This window comes from Notechis scutatus, chromosome 1 (genome assembly GCF_049901735.1).
Source record: "Notechis scutatus isolate UNSWTSFEM ecotype Mainland chromosome 1, rNotScu1.2, whole genome shotgun sequence".
NCBI lineage: Eukaryota > Metazoa > Chordata > Lepidosauria > Squamata > Elapidae > Notechis > Notechis scutatus.
In genome coordinates this window covers 73,048,528-73,066,945 of record NC_142009.1, presented here as the reverse complement: position 1 = coordinate 73,066,945, position 18,418 = coordinate 73,048,528, and the positions used below count along the sequence as shown (strand labels likewise).

General features: G+C 38.8%; 1 protein-coding gene across 5 annotated transcripts in view; it reads right to left on the bottom strand.

Annotated features, from left to right (window-relative positions):
* B3GALNT2 (beta-1,3-N-acetylgalactosaminyltransferase 2) overlaps positions 1 to 17,691 on the bottom strand; it is a 33,019-nt gene extending 15,328 nt beyond the window's left edge. For 3 of the 5 annotated variants that reach the window (XM_087967699.1, XM_087967704.1, XM_087967710.1), the window contains exons 1-5: positions 17,377 to 17,691; positions 11,521 to 11,668; positions 10,935 to 11,035; positions 10,013 to 10,206; positions 8,177 to 8,272 (exon numbers count right to left, since the gene is read on the bottom strand). In XM_087967699.1, the coding sequence (XP_087823825.1) occupies positions 8,177 to 8,272; positions 10,013 to 10,206; positions 10,935 to 11,035; positions 11,521 to 11,668; positions 17,377 to 17,488 (651 nt within the window). In that variant the 5' untranslated portion in view covers positions 17,489 to 17,691. The remainder of the gene's footprint in view (positions 1 to 8,176; positions 8,273 to 10,012; positions 10,207 to 10,934; positions 11,036 to 11,520; positions 11,669 to 17,376) is intronic. The other 2 variants (XM_087967708.1, XM_087967709.1) reach the window with 1 other exon arrangement.
* Between the last annotated feature and the right edge of the window lie 727 nt (positions 17,692 to 18,418).

The window sequence follows — 18,418 nt, the reverse complement described above, 5'->3', positions numbered from 1 at the left end:
GAATTGAATCTGGAAGCCAACCAGCACCGACATAGCTCCTCTAAAATCAGTGTCATTCTAATGTATATCAGATCTATCAGCTGATGGGAAGGGAGTTGCATTCTGTGCCAGCTCTGCCTTCTAAATCATCTTCATTGACAGCCCCATATTATGTGCAGTTAGCTGTCTTGCCAAGAGACAAGTATATGAGCACTTCTGGTCAATAATGAGAACTTATGAACCAGGCAAACTTGACTAAATATTTTCCTTGTCAGAACTTCTACCTGCTACTTGGGTCCAAGGTTATATATACAGCCTCAACTCCAGCCATCTATGGAGCAACATTTTGCATCAAATTCTCCTTAAGGATCATCATCCACCCTTCTCCCCAATCTTGGTGTTGAAGCTGATGCAAAATGCAAAACCCCTCCATCTTCACGCAATCAAATATTAGTAATGTATGTTATGTCTATTCTTTCCTCCATCACTAAATCACAGAGGGGCAAGATCTAACTACTCAGAGATCTGAAAGTGTTAAGCCAAATTTGAGGCCACGGTTTCTAGAAATCCAGTATATTAAGGCCCCAGAAAGAAATTTGATAAGAATTCGGTAAAGAACTTTATAAGCTGAGAAGCTCATGGCTTCTGCTATGTTCTTGGTTGGTAATGTGTTCCTAATTTTTTTTTTAAAGAGACACACCATTATAAACTACAGTGGCACAAAAAACCAAGATAAACCATCTATCATGTACTCTTCCCAAGTGCATGGCACAGTAGTCTCATTCATAATATATGCATTCATGGCATGGTTACTTGTACCATGGCTTATACAATTAACTCTAGTTTTCCAAGTATTTGCACAACACTGAAAATGTAGCAGCCAAATTGAATTCCATTGTTGCTAGGGTTTAAGGCAATTAATGCACTTTAAAGAGGAACAGCTGACAGAAATAACCCCAAACTAATTTATAGCTAGATTTAGTTAGATGCCTCTCTTTCATTTCAGTAATGGATGCTTCTCTTCCAATCTGTAGCTTGATCAACAAAATAAAATGCTGAGCATTTTCACAGGGCAGCTGCTACTAATTTATGTTATAACAAGAAACAGTGAGACTGACATCTTCACATTAATAAATGAATTACATCATAGGCTTTTCCAGAGTTGAACATATTCCACAAGATTCATATGTCACTTGTATATACATTACTAGGAAGTAGGTACTAAATAGAAAATGCAGAAATGAAATGCAATAAGCATTAATGATAACAATGTATGATAGTCATAGTTAAGAGCCCGAATATTCAGACCCCCAGAATAGCAGTAACATTTTGCAATAATCAATAATCAGTATTAGAAATGCTGACTCAGATCTAGGTTCCAATGAATTAAGTGGGATTTACTTTCAGATAAATGTGCAGAAAAAGTGCAGCTTTATTTTATAATTATTAATTATTATTAGGCCTGTCTTCTGATGACCAAAAAAAAAATGCCCTTCATTTTGACATGTCTTTAGAAACATATACACTGCTCAAAAAAATAAAGGGAACACTTAAAACAACACAATGTAACTCCAAGTCAATCACACTTCTGTGAAATCAAACTGTCCACTTAGGTAGCAACACTGATTGACAATCAATTTCACATGCTGTTGTGCAAATAGAATAGACAACAGGTGGAAAGCATAGGCAGTTAGCAAGACATCCCCAATAAAGGAGTGGTTCTGCAGGTGGTGACCACAGATCACTTCTCAGTTCCTATGCTTTCTGGCTAATGGTTGGGTCACTTTTGAATGCTGGCGGTGCTTTCACTCTAGTGGTAGCATGAGATGGAGTCCACAACCCACACAAGTTGCTCAGGTAGTGCAGCTCATCCAGGATGGCACTTTAATGCGAGCTGTGGCAAGGTTTGCTGTGTCTGTCAGCGTAGTGTCCAGAGCATGGAGGTGCTACCAGGAAACAGGCCAGTTCATCAGATGTGGAGGAGGCCGTAGGAGGGCAACAGCCCAGCATTAGGACCACTACCTCCACCTTTGTGCAAGGAGGGACAGGAGGAGCACTGCCAGAGTCCTGCAAAATGACCTCCAGCAGGCCACAAATGTGCATGTGGCTGCTCAAACGGTCAGAAACAGTCTCCATGAGGGGGATATGAGGGCCCGACGTCCACAGGTGCCCAAAACCGTGCAGGACATTTGGCATTTGCCAGAGAACACCAAGATTGGCAAATTTGCCACTGGCGCCCTGTGCTCTTCACAGATGAAAGCAGGTTCACACTGAGCACATGTGACAGACGTGACAGGGTCTGGAGACGCCGTGGAGAACGTTCTGCTGCCTGCAACATCCTCCAGCATGACCGGTTTGGCAGTGGGTCAGTAATGGTGTGGGGTGGCATTTCTTTAGGGGGCCGCACAGCCCTCCATGTGCTCACCAGAGGTAGCCTGACTGCCATTAGGTACCAAGATGAGATCCTCAGACCCCTTGTGAGACCCTATGCTGGTGCAGTTGGCCCTGGGTTCCTCCTAATGCAAGACAATGCTAGACCTCATGTGGCTGGAGTGTGTCAGCAGTTCCTGCAAGACAAAGGCATTGATGCTATGGACTGGCCCGCCCGTTCCCCAGACCTGAATCCAATTGAGCACATCTGGGACATCATGTCTCGCTCCATCCACCAATGCCACGTTGCACCACAGACTGTCCAGGAGTTGGGGGATGCTTTAGTCCAGGTGTGGGAGGAGATCCCTCAGGAGACCACCCACCACCTCATCAGGAGCATGCCCAGGCGTTGTAGGGAGGTCATACAGGCACGTGGAGGCCACACACACTACTGAGCCTCATTTTGACATGTTTTAAGGACATTACATAAAAGTTGGATCAGCCTGTAGTGTTTTTTTCCACTTTAATTTTGAGTGTAACTCCAAATCCAGACCTCCATGGGTTGCTAAATTTGATTTCCATTGATAATTTTTGCGTGATTTTGTTGTCAGCACATTCAACTATGTAATGAACAACGTATTTAATAAGAATATTTCATTCATTCAGATCTAGGGTGTCTTATTTTTGTGTTTTCTTTATTTTTTTGAGCAGTGTACTTTAAAAGATGATTCTCACCCTAATAATGTGTCTAGCAGCTATGATGTAAACTAGAGTTCCCCAACGTTTCTCCCTTTGCAGACTGGCAGGGGGGGGGGGGGTGAAGGACAGGGGATGGGGCCATATGGTAGACAAGCGTAAATGTGTGTGCAAATGGAGTGGGCACCATGTGCTCGCACAAGTGCCAATGCACACGTGTGCACATACCCTCGCCTGCCACTTCAGTGGCCCGGTTTCAAATGACTCAAGGCTAGGTAGTGGGCCAGATTGGGGACCCCTGATGTAAACAACACCAAGGAGCAAACTACTTTAGTTTATCAAAAAGTGCAGGAGAAATAAAGCCAGAATCTTAAGATTATGAACTGTCTGTATATCATTGAATTCAGCCTTTTTTTAAAAATGTGAAGATAATTGCTTCTTCTCTGATTCTGGAGATCTGCCATACAGTCTTTCACTGTCTTTTCAATGATAGCTCTGACTATGTATATCCATCCTGTCTACCTGCCCCGCCTGCCTGCTTACTTCCCCTTCTTCTTTCCTCCACCTTGCTAAGCATATTTTCCCTAGTCCACCTTATACTTGCATTATAATCCTAAAGCATATGAGTTTCTTCTTGTTCAACATCACCTTAAATTAGTCAGCCTTGTTTTTTGCAGTTCATGACACTCTAAGTCGGGGACCCCTGCTCTAAGTGACTGTCCATTTATTGAAAGACATTGATCTTCTTTCTTTCACTTGAGCTGTATTTCTTCAAATTCAGTTCTCACATTAGTTGTCAGTTCATTGTAAAAAAAATATTGAAAAGAATATTCTGGTGTCCTGGCATACCATTAGCTCATGCCTCATTTTGGCATAACTGATACAATCTAAGGCCTTGCCGTAGTCAATAAAGCAAAGTTAAACCATCCTATCATAAGACCAACTTGTGTATATATTTCAAAAAGCTATACTTAAACAATGTGATTTTAAAAAATGTCCAGCAGCACAGTATCTGTTTTTGTTCCACAGCTCATTAATAAACACATAAAAGCATGAAAAGTCACAAACAAATCAATATTTCTTTAACCTACTCTCTTATGGTATCTATTTCTATCGTTATTTCTTTTGGCAGTAATATACTTAATCAATCTGAAGCTTCCAAACACTGAAGCTGATTAATCTTCCTTTCGGTGACACCTTTAAAAGCATGAAAAAAGATCAGCAGATGGACAAACCTCACCTTCATTTTCAACAAACTATTGTTGAAATTGCTATCCATGTTATATACTATCATATATTATCATATTCTCCAGGAACTAAAAAAATTCCAAAGGATAAATCAATATCTAATCCAATACAAATAATATTAATAATGTAATATCAATATTTTAGAACATTTTTAGAATATCCATGTTTTAATCCAGGAAAGGGTTCTAATTTATATAATGGAACGGGCCAGTTTGAGAGGCAGGTCAGCCTAGGAGATATGTGGGGGGATGGGGGGGGGGTGTCAGGGATGCTGACGAGAGCTCTAGTATGTCTCTTCTTAAGAAGGCCCAAGCAAGTACTGTAGTGTCCAGCCTGTTCCATATTGACAGACTTGAAACCCAATGTTCCCATTGGTCCGTTTTAACCGCTACCTGATTGGACAACCAGGGCGGCTGTGATTGGCTCGCTAAGAGTCTGCCGCGATTGGTCGAAACCAAGCGCGGGAGACTCAAAGCGATGTCACTGGCCGCTAAAGCCCCGGCGAGCTCTATAAAAGAGCCGCCGCGGCTGCTATTCTTTTGAGCTGAATTTTAGCTGATAAATAAAGAGCTGTTGTTACTGAACCGGAGTCTCTCGTCTTTATGAGCCCAACCCTTCGAACATAACACAGCCTCCAACCTCCACTTTTGTAGACGTTTATTGAAAAGGCGGTGGAGCTTCAACTACACAAAACCATTATCTGGACCCTTTTCCATCAGAGTTTAGATTGAGCCAGGGGGTGGAACTGATCACACTTGTCAATGAATATTGATGAGACTTAAACAGGGTAATGCAATGTTCCTTATCCTTCTGGTTCCCTCAGTGCCCTTTATTACTGTCAACCATGATATCCTTCTAAACCATCTATAGGGGTTAGAGTTGTAGGCACCATTCTGCATAATGTTGTTCTGTTCTTTTATGAGAGGGTAATTCTATTTGATGCAAGAGGGAGATGAATAGTCAAGCTCTCTGGCACTGTAGTATGAAATGTCCTGGAGCTTTAACTCCTTTCTTCATTTTATTTAATACCTACATGAAAATTCTGGGAGAGCATATTATTTGAAAGGTTGATGTATACAATACATTATCTTCCATAATCAGATGATATCTAACACTACTATAACTCTACCTCGACTGAATAGCAAATAGTGAAAGTCTTGACCCAGTGTATGGAGGTTGTAAGGGAATGGATTGGAAGAACAAGTTAACATTTAACCTACATAAGGCAGGGTAGCTATTAATAAAGAAACCAAGATGCTGCAGTTCCAACATTAACTCTTAATGGAGTTAAGCTTCCCAAAAAGGATCTGATACATAATCTGAGGATTCTTCTGGACTTGCAGCTCCTGCTATATCAGCAGATAGAAACTATGAACAGGAGACTCGTTGACGCACTTTGGCTGGTGCACCAGTTGTGTGTGTCCCTAAAACAGGAGGCACTGACAATAGTCATTCATTTCTTCACCATCTCCTGACCAGACTATTTATAAGTCAATCTACATAAGTCTCCCTTGAAGAGCACCTAGAAGCCACTGTTAGCACAGAATGCACATTAATGCCTCCTTACAATACCTATACTGAGAGAGCTACTGTGGCTGCCAGTTTGATATTAGGTGCATTTCCAGGTGGGATAATAATTTTTAAAAACTGTGCATGAGTTGGGTATTCATAAGATCATTTGCTCTAAATAGAATCTGCCTGCCCAAGATCTGAAAATAGATAGTACATGTTTAGAACCCCCAGAGGTGTATGGGGCCTTGGAGGTGAGCATTCTCTGCCAAAACTGTTTTCCTGTGGCATCAACTATCCCGTTTGCAGACATCCTTCCTATGAACCTCTGGAAAGTTGCTGAAGACCGGGTTGTTTAAGCAGGCATGCGGTGACTGTTGAATCAACAAAGTCTCACCTAGGATATATATGTATAAGTACTTCTTATTATGGTTTTCTTTTTTTATAGTTATGGTTATATTATGATATTTATAGTTAATTTTTTAAAATATTTTTCTCAGTTGTTGGATAATACTATTCGCTTAGATTCACTTGAAGGGTAATACAGGAAGCATCTATAAAATAAGAATAAAATGGGCATTTAAACGTTTTTACTAAAACTATTAAGTATCTGGAAATTATGGCAAATATAACTTTTGTATTGTGTTCTTAAAAACAATAAGGTGGCTAATATCTAATTAATGGACAAGCATTTAATTAGCATTCATTGTGCTCCTGAATTAACAATTTAGAAATGTCTTAATCCAACAACACTGCTGTCTGAATCCACAATCCTCTCTTCCATCCCTAATCTCAGAATTTAAATAGCTGCCTGGCAGTAAATGCCATCCCACAAACTGAACAGAAACACTCTCTTCCAAACAAAGCCCTTTGTGTTCATAGTTAATGATATTCAGTCGGCAGCATCTTCTCAACATATGAAAACCTAATTTCACTAAAAACAATGCTGTCACTCTCTGAAACCAGGACAAATGTTTTAAAGTTCATTTTTGCTAAAGTAAATACTTCAAATGTTTTGGAGTATAATTCTGACTACATTCCAGACAGATAGACCTAATCAGAGATTATAGGATCTATAATGTAGAATGTATGGAACACCCTTCATTGCTTATTCTTGTAGACTCATCTTACTTTTCTCCTCTGGTAAATCTGCAAGGACAACAGAGTTTTTAATTCCACTTTTAAACTAACAAACTTCTCCCATTAGATCTAAGCCCAGTAACATGTATTTACTTTAAACTATTATTTATTAAAGTAAGCCAGATAAAATGATGGTTTGTAATTCCGTCTTGTTCATTAGTCATAGCTTAAATCAGGAGTGGTCAACTTGTTACTTCCAAGGGCTATCCAGCATCATGTCACTTAAATTTGGAGAGAAAAAGTACTGTCAGCAGCATTTTTCTTCTTTTAAAAAAAATATTATTTGAACTTTAAAATAAGTATAATCAGCCCCTAGGACATCTCCGCACCTTGTCAACCTTGTAAGATCTCAGGTCAATATTTTTTCTACATATATTTTTGTTCACTGAGAATGATTTTTAAACCGCTTAGCAGAATTTTTAAATAAATTTTAAATTTTTAAACTGTTTAGCAGAATCAGCCTCAGAATTAGAGCCATGAACTGTTGAAGAGCAAACATCCCAGTCAGGAAGAGGGTTGAAGCAGGGAATTAGCCTGGACTCAACTCCATAAATTCAAGAGGACAAGGTATGACCACTCCCAAATGCCTTTGAGCTTTATTAGTTTTTCCCAAGTGAAAGCTGCTCATTTGGGGAAAGTCTCATTTTATGGGCAGAGAACAATAAAGCAGCTAGTTTGAACTTCCCATGTACGGGACTGGTTGTTCATGCCTGAATGAACAAAGTTGGCCAACTTTATAGAAATCAGGCTATGAAACAGAATTTTATTCCAGAGCTCACAACTTGTCCTCACTTCCAAATCTAAATCCATCTGGTTATTTTTCCTAGTCACCATTTATAATGACAAAGGTTTTAACTTTATAATTCCAGAATGCAATATAATGCCTTTTGTTTTCACCTCATGAGCAAAACGTATGTAATATCTTCTCTTTCTTTACTGCATGTGGAAACAAATTCAGGAAAGCTTATATTTAATTTCTATCATGTTATTAAGTTCTTAATAAGTTATTCTTTGAGGGAGATGGATTCAGAAATGTGAAAAATAAATGAATAATATCAAGCTCTTTAAATTTCAAAACAGAAAGGTGACTAGCAGGTCCTATGTGAGATTTAAAGTCCTAAATCCGTTTTTTATTAATTACAACAAAATTCTGAGCAAATATGAATAAATGAAAAAAGAAACGTCATTGAAAAGAAACAATGTACAGTATGCCCCATAAATACACTGCACATACCTCTGGCAGAATGAACTGTTCTACAGGTTTGTACCAAAGTCTGCTCACTTGCACTCCACAACTAGGTGGACTAAAACGAGCGCTGAAGAGTGCCTCCTATGGAAATAATAAGTAACCCATGTTACTCATGAGGTTCGTGCTGATGCTTGCGTGAGTGGGCCGCAAGTGCCCGCAACAAGGCTCATGCGAGTGGAGTCATGTGCGCGGGCAGCCGCTCACACAGCCCAGTGGTGATTAGCCTGTGGCTGGATATTAGACCCCGGACCACAGGTTGGGAACCCTTGCTCTCTAGAAGGTGATATGCAATGCACTTCTCTTCAAAGGGCCAGGCATTCACTCCAAGACAGCAAACATGTTAATCTATGGACATCTAGGGATAGTGAATTAGCATTTCATAACCATAGAGAAAAATGTACGTGATGAAACCAATTTTCATGTCATACATATCCCTTGGCTGTATTACACAGTAAACATTATTTAGCATTCAAATATAATACTCGTCCCTGTATTAAATCAAAGTTGTATTGTATTTGAATGCTAAATAATGTTTAGTGTATAACACAGCCAAGGGATATGTGTGAAATATTTAAAATCTTATCACACAATCAGCCAGATTTCTTTTTACTCATGAACGTCTAAGTATAAACCTATATGTAATACCCTCTCAAGCTGCTAATTACAACACTGGTCTATTTTGAAAGTAATTCTGAAATTAAATTCTACGAGAACCTTCCTTGTCCTCTCAAATAATTGCCTTAAAATGTATTACGGTAGCAGAATGCTGACAACAAGGTTGAACTTTGATTCACAATGGATTTCTGAAAAGCCATGTAGCAGAATTCATCTGCTATAGCAATGCATTGATTGAACCAGAGCTGAGAAAAAGGTAAAGAATTTCTGCCTTTAATAACTGTTGGAAGGCAAGAGAGTATTTAGTATTCATATTGTGGCTGCAATGTTTTACATGTCTACTTAGTGGTAAGCCCCACTGAGCTTTGTTGGATTTACTTCTGAAGAGGCTACAACATTGCTGCTGTATTTAGATTCCGTTTTACAATGTGCAAACTTTTGAGATGCAGTTTACAAATATCCAATAAACAAAGCCATCCATTCAAAAGGACACTCAGAAAATAATAACTCAGTGCAGATGTAAAACAAAGTGACTGAAACCCACACAGTCTCCAGATTCCCCTTCCCATTGTTTTGGTTAGAAATTCTTGACAAGCTGTGGCTCAAGAGCTGGAAACTAAATTTTATTGTTTGCCTTTTAAGTTTAAATATTTTTGGTTTTTTTCGGGTCAGTGTTCTTCCCTTAAAGTGCCATGAGTACTCCAGTACAGAATGAAGACTTCAAAAAATTAGGACATAACTATTGTTCCTAGCATATTGCTATATTCAGACTTCTAAATTGCAATAGCTATTTAGACTTACATACACTTAGCACTTAGACTTATATACTGCTTCACAGCACTTTACACAGCCCTCTCTAAGTGATTTACAGAGTCAGAAAATTGCCCCCAACAATCTGGGTCCTCAAATGTTCACACAATATATATAGCACACATAACTGATTACTTGTCCTTCACTTACCCACCCACCTACCCCATTATTCCCACTTATTCTGTTCTAGTAGCTACTTCTGATTGCCCCAATTAAAACAATGATTAAGAAACACACTAGTCAAATGAATTGCAGATAACAGCACCACAAGTCATTTTGCCTGTTCATTCTTCATGAGTATCTACTATCTCTTTAATAATGCCTGCTTAGTTCCACACTTAAAGAGACTAAGGATTTGGTCTGTTCTATTAAGACAATTACAGGAACATGGCATACCTCTTGTTCTGCTTGGTATAGTTTTACTGTAATGTTTCTCTGGAATCCAACACCCTTAGCGTCGTAGAATACCCCAAGACTGGTGATGACAATCGGATAAAGGACTTTGAAATGCACACTGACAACTCTGTCTTCTGAGAGCACCGAAGTATCATCTTCTGGCAGAGTGAAGGCTTCAATTTCTTGATTCAAAACTAATGAAAAAAATTAAGAAAGAGGGCAAACCAAGCTCATCTAAAATAAGAAGAAAGCAGTCAAGACTCAGTAACTCTTTCAGATAGTCCTATTTTACCATAAAAGGAAAGCTTCTATATTTCTATCCCATCCTGTTCTATATTAACATTCTCCAAATCCTAAATTCTGATTGGTCCACACGGACCGCAACCTGATTGGCCGACTAAGCGGCTGTGATTGGTGCGCTAAGAATCTACCGCGATTGGCTGAGCCGATCGCGGGAGATTCAAAGCGCTGTCATTGGCCGCCGAGCCGCGAGCTAGCTCTATATGAAGAGCTGCCGCGATTCCTAGGTCCTGTACAGAACTGTATACCAAATAAAGAGCTGACTGTTCACTTTGGTCTCACGTCTCTGTGGGAACCGATCTACCCGATCTAACACATCCAGAGCAGGCACAGTGCATAAATAGCACTTACACTTTAATCCTTAACATATTAGCTTAGAACTATATTGCATATACTTCAAACATTATTGAAATTAACATGGATAGGTGAGATTATAGCTTACTTCCTGGCTCGCTACAATGAAAAAGTTGTTAACTATCACAACCACTTGAAAATATCAGAGCTCCTATTTAAATGTATAACTTCTGTGGATAGGAAATTGTAGCAGCTACAATATTTTGTATGACTAATTATAGGAATGTCATACAGTATATCTTTTTCTCCCAAAACCTTAAATTCTTACCTGGATTAGAGATATTTAGAAGTTTGCATGAATAAGGATCTTCTCTATCTTCTATTGGCACATCACATCCATGTGTGCCAATTATAAACTTCACAAGGACACTAAAACAAGATTAACAACATTTATTTATTCTTCTATTAGCCCAGTTGTGCTACCTTTTTTTCCCCAAACAGTAATACATAAATATGTATGTATGCATGCATGTAAAATTCTAGTTATAGAGGCTAATTCTGAGAATTTCATCGAAACCATTAAGTAAAACAAGATTTTTCTTGATAAGAACATACAGGAAAGGCCTTGTAAGCGTTCTGCTTAATATAGGTTTTGGGCTCTTATTCAAATGATGCTAAGAATTTCTTGAAATAATTCATTTAAACCAGGGGTGTCCAACCTTGGCAACTTTAAGACTTGTGGACTTCAACTCCCAGAGTTCCTCAGCCAGCTTTGCTGGCTGAGGAACTCTGGGAGTTGAAGTCCACAAGTCTTAAAGTTGCCAAGGTTGGACACCCCTGATTTAAACCAATGAGAACCTATAAATGTTAGATTTGCATCTTCTTGAATGAAGGCAATAAGAATGATGAATTACCGATGGCTTAATGTTGGATGCTGCTTCAAATGCCTAAACCAAGTATTCCTTATAGCATTCCGCAATCCATCATTGTGTCGTGCAGAGAGTATCCCTACGATAACATCATAATGTTTTGGTTTCCAGTGAGGAAAGAAAGCCAGTAGACCTAAGAAGTATAAATTAAAAATATTTTAGCAGAGAAATAAGCAAACAAGCATGCAGATCAATGTTATAAAAAAAGGAAATTTTCAATTATTTGTAAACATTTTAGTCAAACCCATATAAAATGAGAAGAAAGATTTTAGAATAAAACATTTACTTAAAATTTAGAAAAAAGATACTGAAAATAGTTTCACATATCCTGATAGATGAAAAATTAACACAAAGAATTGAATATGAATATATGAGAATACAGAATATGAATGTGTGTGTGTGTGTGTGTTTCCTATATTACAAAATACTATATTCTCTTCCTTAAAATATTAATATTTATTTACTGTATTTAACACAAACAGATCAAAGAATTAGATGGTAAAATAGATAGTTTAGATATAATGAAATGATTCTAAAAATGAGAAGCTAAGCTGTTAATACCATTAATACAGCTGTTAATCAAGGAGCAGGATATAAGCGATATCCATACATCATAAATATTTCAGGAAGATAGGAAACAAAGGTTCCAGATATTACTGAATTACATTTCCCTGTACAGTACAGTAATTTTATCTGGCAACACCAATGGTGAGGAATGCTAGGAAATGTACTTCAGAAGCATCTGGTAAGCCACAGGTTCCCATCTGCAGATACATACTATATTCAGATATGCATATCTATACCCAACTATCGCTAAATACATTGATTTAGTTTTAACTATTATGGCTTCATAAATCCAATAAACAAGACAAATAATTTACATTCCATCATGGATGGTAGCATGTATTCATGGTTTATTTTTAATAAATTATTGTATAATGGATATATTCAGATTTATATTTAGCCCTGGCAAAAGATCAGTTTCATCTCATTCTGCTTAATTTGAGAATAAAAAGAATTAAGTGTCAAATCAACTAAATGCCAACTCTGTTTAGAAAAATGACTGCACATAATGTACAAGATATAATTTCAGTGTTTTAATTTTAGTGTGAACTCAAAAAAAAACCATCAACAAATTGTGTGATCCAGATCTAATATGGATGTTTCCAGATCTTGATGATCTTCCAACTATATCCGTCTTTTAATATAGTACATTTATTAAGATTATCAATGCTGCCCTCTTTTTAATTCAGAAAAATTGGTGGAAAACACAATTGGATTCCTTCAACTAATATTTTATAATTCAAACAAAAAGAAATTATTTGCTGATTAGCTGAAAACCAATATGAGTAAGAAGATATGTAGTCTGAATTAGTGTTACACACATTTAAGTGTTTTCCTTGGGAGCAGCCATATTAAACTGCCCACACTTTATAATTCTTCTTTGTTCATCAGTGAGAATTCCATCATCCCCCACCAAGACAGATCAATTACTTTTTTGTCATAATACATTTCCATGGGTATATTGCATAAAAAGAAAGAAAGCATGACAAAATAAATATGAAGAATATAAAATAGCATTTTCTTGGGTTTAATTACCTAAGGCAAAGGATTATGTTTTTCTGTAAATCAGTTATTTAAATCAACAATGTGTGAAGTAACAGAAATATCTCCATTTTGCATTCAAAACCCTGGGGATCAAAGACAAGCCTTTCTAAATAGAACATTTCATGGACAAAATGAAAAGAGCTAAAAAGATCACTCATTCTCTTATAGTCACCCATTTAACTTTAGCCAACAGAGGTATCTAAAGAAGAAATCCCAAAAATGGCCCAAAGGTATAAGTATACATGGGAAAATAATTCCTCCAGATACTGTACATGCTGCCCCCTTAATTATTTTGGGGTTTTAATATCAATAGTCATGTTTTGAAATGCACTCAGAAAGAGAATGGAAAGTAGTGTAGCATATGAAGAGAAAAACTTGGCAGTCGAATTTCTCACTAAATGGATATCTAACTTTCTGAACTGAACTTTGGTCTTTGTCCAGTCCATTACTCAGCTGGACACGGATTCAGGACATTCATTGTCTCCATTTGAATGAAGTGAAATTACAAAAATAACTGAACTTCAGCTATATGCTGAGGATCTCTCAGCCTACATCCTCAGATACTATAATCTCTGTACATGTAGGAGTAATAAAACATGTGGGATAAAACAGAGACCTACAAAACCTTCAAATATTATCCTCTAATAATAATCCTTCAGCATTATTATATCAAATTAGACACCTGAACAGAAGCAGAATCACCAAAAATTATATCTGTAACTTAGATGCCTATTTCAGAAATAGACTGTGATTGATGATAAGAGAGCTACTGAGAGATTCAGGGGCAGCTAAGAATTCTGTCTCTTTATTGGTAAATGCCATCCCTGGGGAAATCATGGCTGTTTCTGTCTCAAAACTGCACTTAAATCTGAGTTGAAATGGATCCTGAGAATCAACGTCATCCAAAAATGCCTGGAGTTGAATGTTAATTACTTGAGCATCTTGCTTATGCACCTGCTGTTGGAAGAAAGGAGACAGATATTGTTGCTGTAGCTGTGAGAACATTAAATGGAAAATCTCTAAATCCCTGAGAAACACCTTACCAAAAAAAAGGGCTGTTTACTTCTCCCTATTCCTAGTCTAGACTTGGGGAGGAAATCAGAGATTTTCATGATTCTATTGTATGTGTGGTCAAGAGAAAGGAACAGGCCAAAATCCAGAGTTTATAATATGTAACTATTTTTGTATAAGAATTTGTCTTGGGTTCTTTTTTTTAGAAATTAATCTAAATAATGAACTGGAACTGGATTCACATATCACGCAATATAGTTTATTCACTATGATTTAAAACACTGATCAGATGAGTTTGCACTGCTGCTAAGATATAAACCATGTTCACACAACTTCCTAAACCAAAACTGTTTGAAACATATTATTGGCACAAAATGAGCAAGTCCAGCTGCAAGTGCTATACCTGTGTTTTAGCACTGAAACATCAGGGCTCGTTTTTTATGAACAATATATAGAATAGAATAGAATAGAATAGAATAGAATAGAATAGAATAGAATAGAATAGAATAGAACAGAAATCTTTATTGGCCAAGTGTGATTGGACACACAAGGAATTTGTCTTGGTGCATGTGCTCTCAGTGTACATAAAAGATACATTCGTCAAAAGTCAAGAATTATACAGGTTTCAAAAATAAGGTCAGAGACCAATAGGCATTTCTGCACTTCTAAGAGAAGAAGAAAATAATTACGCAGCAGAGGGTGCAATGTAATAGTTAAGTTTACTGCAACTATATATGTTTAAATCTTATACAAAATACTTTTCAAGTATTACATGGCCGCACAGCACAAAAGATACAGTATGTTACACACATGCAGAGCAAGAAATCATAAGACATTTTACACAACTATATATGGCCTATCTCTCCTTCCAGAGTAATGGTAGAAAGCAGAAAGCTAATAAAAATACAGACCTCCACGAACACGTTGAAGTTTTCTGTTACAGATTATTAAATAGAAGCATGCGGGAATTGAAATCAAATTCCCCAAACCACTTATGAAGCAGATATAATGAATAATTAAATTCTAGCTACCTTTTCAAACCAAATATTACTTGACTACAACTCAAGATCTTAAAAAGAAAAGCTGCCTGGCCAAAATAACAGGAAGGTGATATAAACAGATGGTATTTACCCAACAGGAAAATGAAGTTTTCTCCCATATAATACCTGTGAATTGGGGGAGGGGGAATATAATATTAGAACTGATAAAAATAAAACTTCTATTTTCTATTTTCCCTCTTCTTTTATGAAGATGATGGTCTTTGTTATTGTTCTTTTTCTTTGGCTGTTTCTCCCAAAGAAGACAGTACTTTGAGAAATTTGTGGGTGCAAAAGAGAATGGTTGGTACATTCAGCTTTTTATTTTATAGCTAAAGTTATTAATTTGAATAATGTATTTTTTTTTTTTGTTCTGGCCTTGCCCCCCCCCCCCTTTTTTTTTTTTGGAGTGAAGCTTCTCACTAACACACACAACATTTTCAAACTTCAAAATGATTTGAAAGGAAGGTTAAGGGACTGCAAACACAGCCACTTTTTAAAACAGTATCTTTTTTTTCAGGCTTACATGACATCCTAACAATTGAAGTTATTGAGGAACACTGCTTCATGTTTTTAAGTTTTAAATTATCTTTTATTTCAAAGACAAGGTCATTCATATATCACTGAAAAAATGGCAAAAAAATAAATTCAGGCAAAAAAGAATGCCCTAACCTTCTCAAAACCTGACTAATTATAACTGCTAGGATTGACAGAAGTCACCCACCACAACACTTAATTTCTTCCTCTATAAATGAAAATAAGACTCTTAGCGTGACATTTACTAGCTCTCCTTTACCCCCAGATAGAATCTCCACTGAAACAAGCATTAGAACCTACTTCAACAAATGCATGAAATGTTAATCAGAGAAGCATACATGCATATATATGGTGATGGTCATTACAATCAATGATGGTCTTTGATTAAACATCAATACATTAGTTGCATAATAAATCTTCTATTGCTATTTCATTTTCCTACAGTTAATATGTCTCAAAAATGGCAGCGTACTGCCAACCCAAAGCCTGACCTCTTGGGAACACCAGAACTATAGGTCTGGGAAGTGGAAATAACATCCCAGAAAGCAATAAACATCTCCTTCCCTACCGCTGTCAAAAAAAAAAACCCTGCATGAACATGAAACCACCAGAAAGAAGCTAAGGTATGACTTGAAGGAAAGTCTCTATGGAAAGCAATCTAATTTCTTTTCTTTTCTTCTGTTTCTCAACTCCTGCTCCATATTCACAACAGGAACAAGCAAAAATTATTCATATCTACTGGCAGCTGTATCTAATTTGCAGTAGATTAGCAAGGATTTTTGACCTTAACTGTTTGAAGAATTGCAGTTAGGCAAACATATGCCTCCAGCTGGTGGAACTAGTCAAAAAAAGCAACACCACAATTCAAATATACAATCAAGCCCACTCCATTCTTCAGCATTTCTTACTTTTATCAAGCCTGTCTCCAAACGTTTGGGGGACTGTATATCCCAATCCTGCACCTTTTCTCCTACCTGGTATCTCCCCTGAGCCAAGCCTTCTGCCCTCCAAGCTCTTTCCTCCATGAAAGACACCAACATACCCAAAGGAGCTTTTTCCGGGGGCAACTGGACTTTCTGGTTTTTCTTCTTTGAAGACGTTTCGCTTCTCATCCAAGAAGCTCCAAGGATGGTTTTTTTGACAGCTGGAGGGAAGAAGCTTCTTGGATGAGAAGCGAAACGTCTTCAAAGAAAACCCAGAAAGCCCAGTTGCCTCTTGAAAAAAAGCATCTTTGGGACAACCACCACCTGGATGACTTGAGAATCTCCAACGGCGCCAACATACATACCCCGCGCTTATTTCTCGCCGATTCCTCCAAGCAGCCTTATTCGCTTAGAAGGGCTGCTGGCCATTCCCTTCTTCTCGACCGAGATGAGGAGAGCTCAGCTACCCCGCCACCTCTTCTCGATTTGCCCTCCAGAGCCCGGGCGACCCTGGCCCCACCGCTTGGCTGCAAGGAGGAGGCAACAGCGCTGCCCTCCTCTACCTCCTGCCCCGCTCTCCGAAACCGTGAGCCGGACGGACGGCAGAGCGGCGCCGTGCAAAGGAGGCCCTCCCGCAAGGTGCCTCTGCCCCCTCGCCAGCCCTGCGGGAGGGCGGCAAGTGTGCAGGCTGGGTGCGACCGGACCCTCCTCCGCCACCGACCTACCTGCCGGGTGTTGCTTCCCGGGGCCGCTGGCCGGGCAGCTGAGGAGGAGAAGCCAGAGGTGCAGCACGACCCCGACCGCACACGGGCAGAGAAGCACCAACCAATTTCGCATTGGCCGCCGGCCGCTACCCAGCCGTCGCGGCCTCTCTCGGAGCAGAGACGGGACGGACCCGCAGAGACAGGCAAGGTCTCCTTCGTCCTCCTTCGCTCCGACACCAGAGACCCTCGCCGGCCACTCCCGCGGCCGGCCCAAAGCCAGAGTCCCGCCCGGACCAGGAAAGCGTGTGCGCAGAGCCGGGCCTCCCGCACTACAATCCCCACAATGCCTCGCCGCCGAGCGGAAGCCGCTTGACCTTGGTGCGATCCGACAGCGCCCCCCCCCCCCCCACCCCTCTCGAGGACGCATCATCTCGAGGTGAACAAAGAAAATCGGCCTTAATCTAGGTGATATTTTGTTTTTTAAACTCCTGGTGACTCCGTGGAAAGGAGAGAAGAAAGAGGAGGTAGGGAAAGGCCCGCCGGTGTTTATAACTGCAGGTTATTTTTTGTACCTCTTTGTTTTTTTCTTCTTAAATAATAAGAGAAAGAATGAGAGGGAAGGTAAAAATGGGCACCTAATAGAAAAACTTTTATTTAGCACATCTGGCCTTTCCATTTTACACACACACACACACACTCATTTCAATTGTTGGAATGTGTGGAACAAATCTTTTTAAAACAAAATTTTGTAAATGAGTTGCATTTGATAAACGAGGTAGGATTCGCCCAATCCCTTGGGAAATGTGAAGTTTGTAAGGGAAACTTGTCACTTTTTTTCTTTAAACAGGAAGAAATCAAGAACTTATTCTCAAATCCCACTAATCCTACCTGAAGATGGCCTGCTTACCATTTTAAAAGAAATATCCTCAGAGTATCACTTTCATCTCATAACCTGCCCACTAAAAATGAAACCAGTGCCTGTACTAGTTGTTCCAGTGTTAAATTAGCATCTTCCTTCCTTCTGGTAGGAGCCAAGGCGTAAGAGCAATCTGTTGTCACTGAG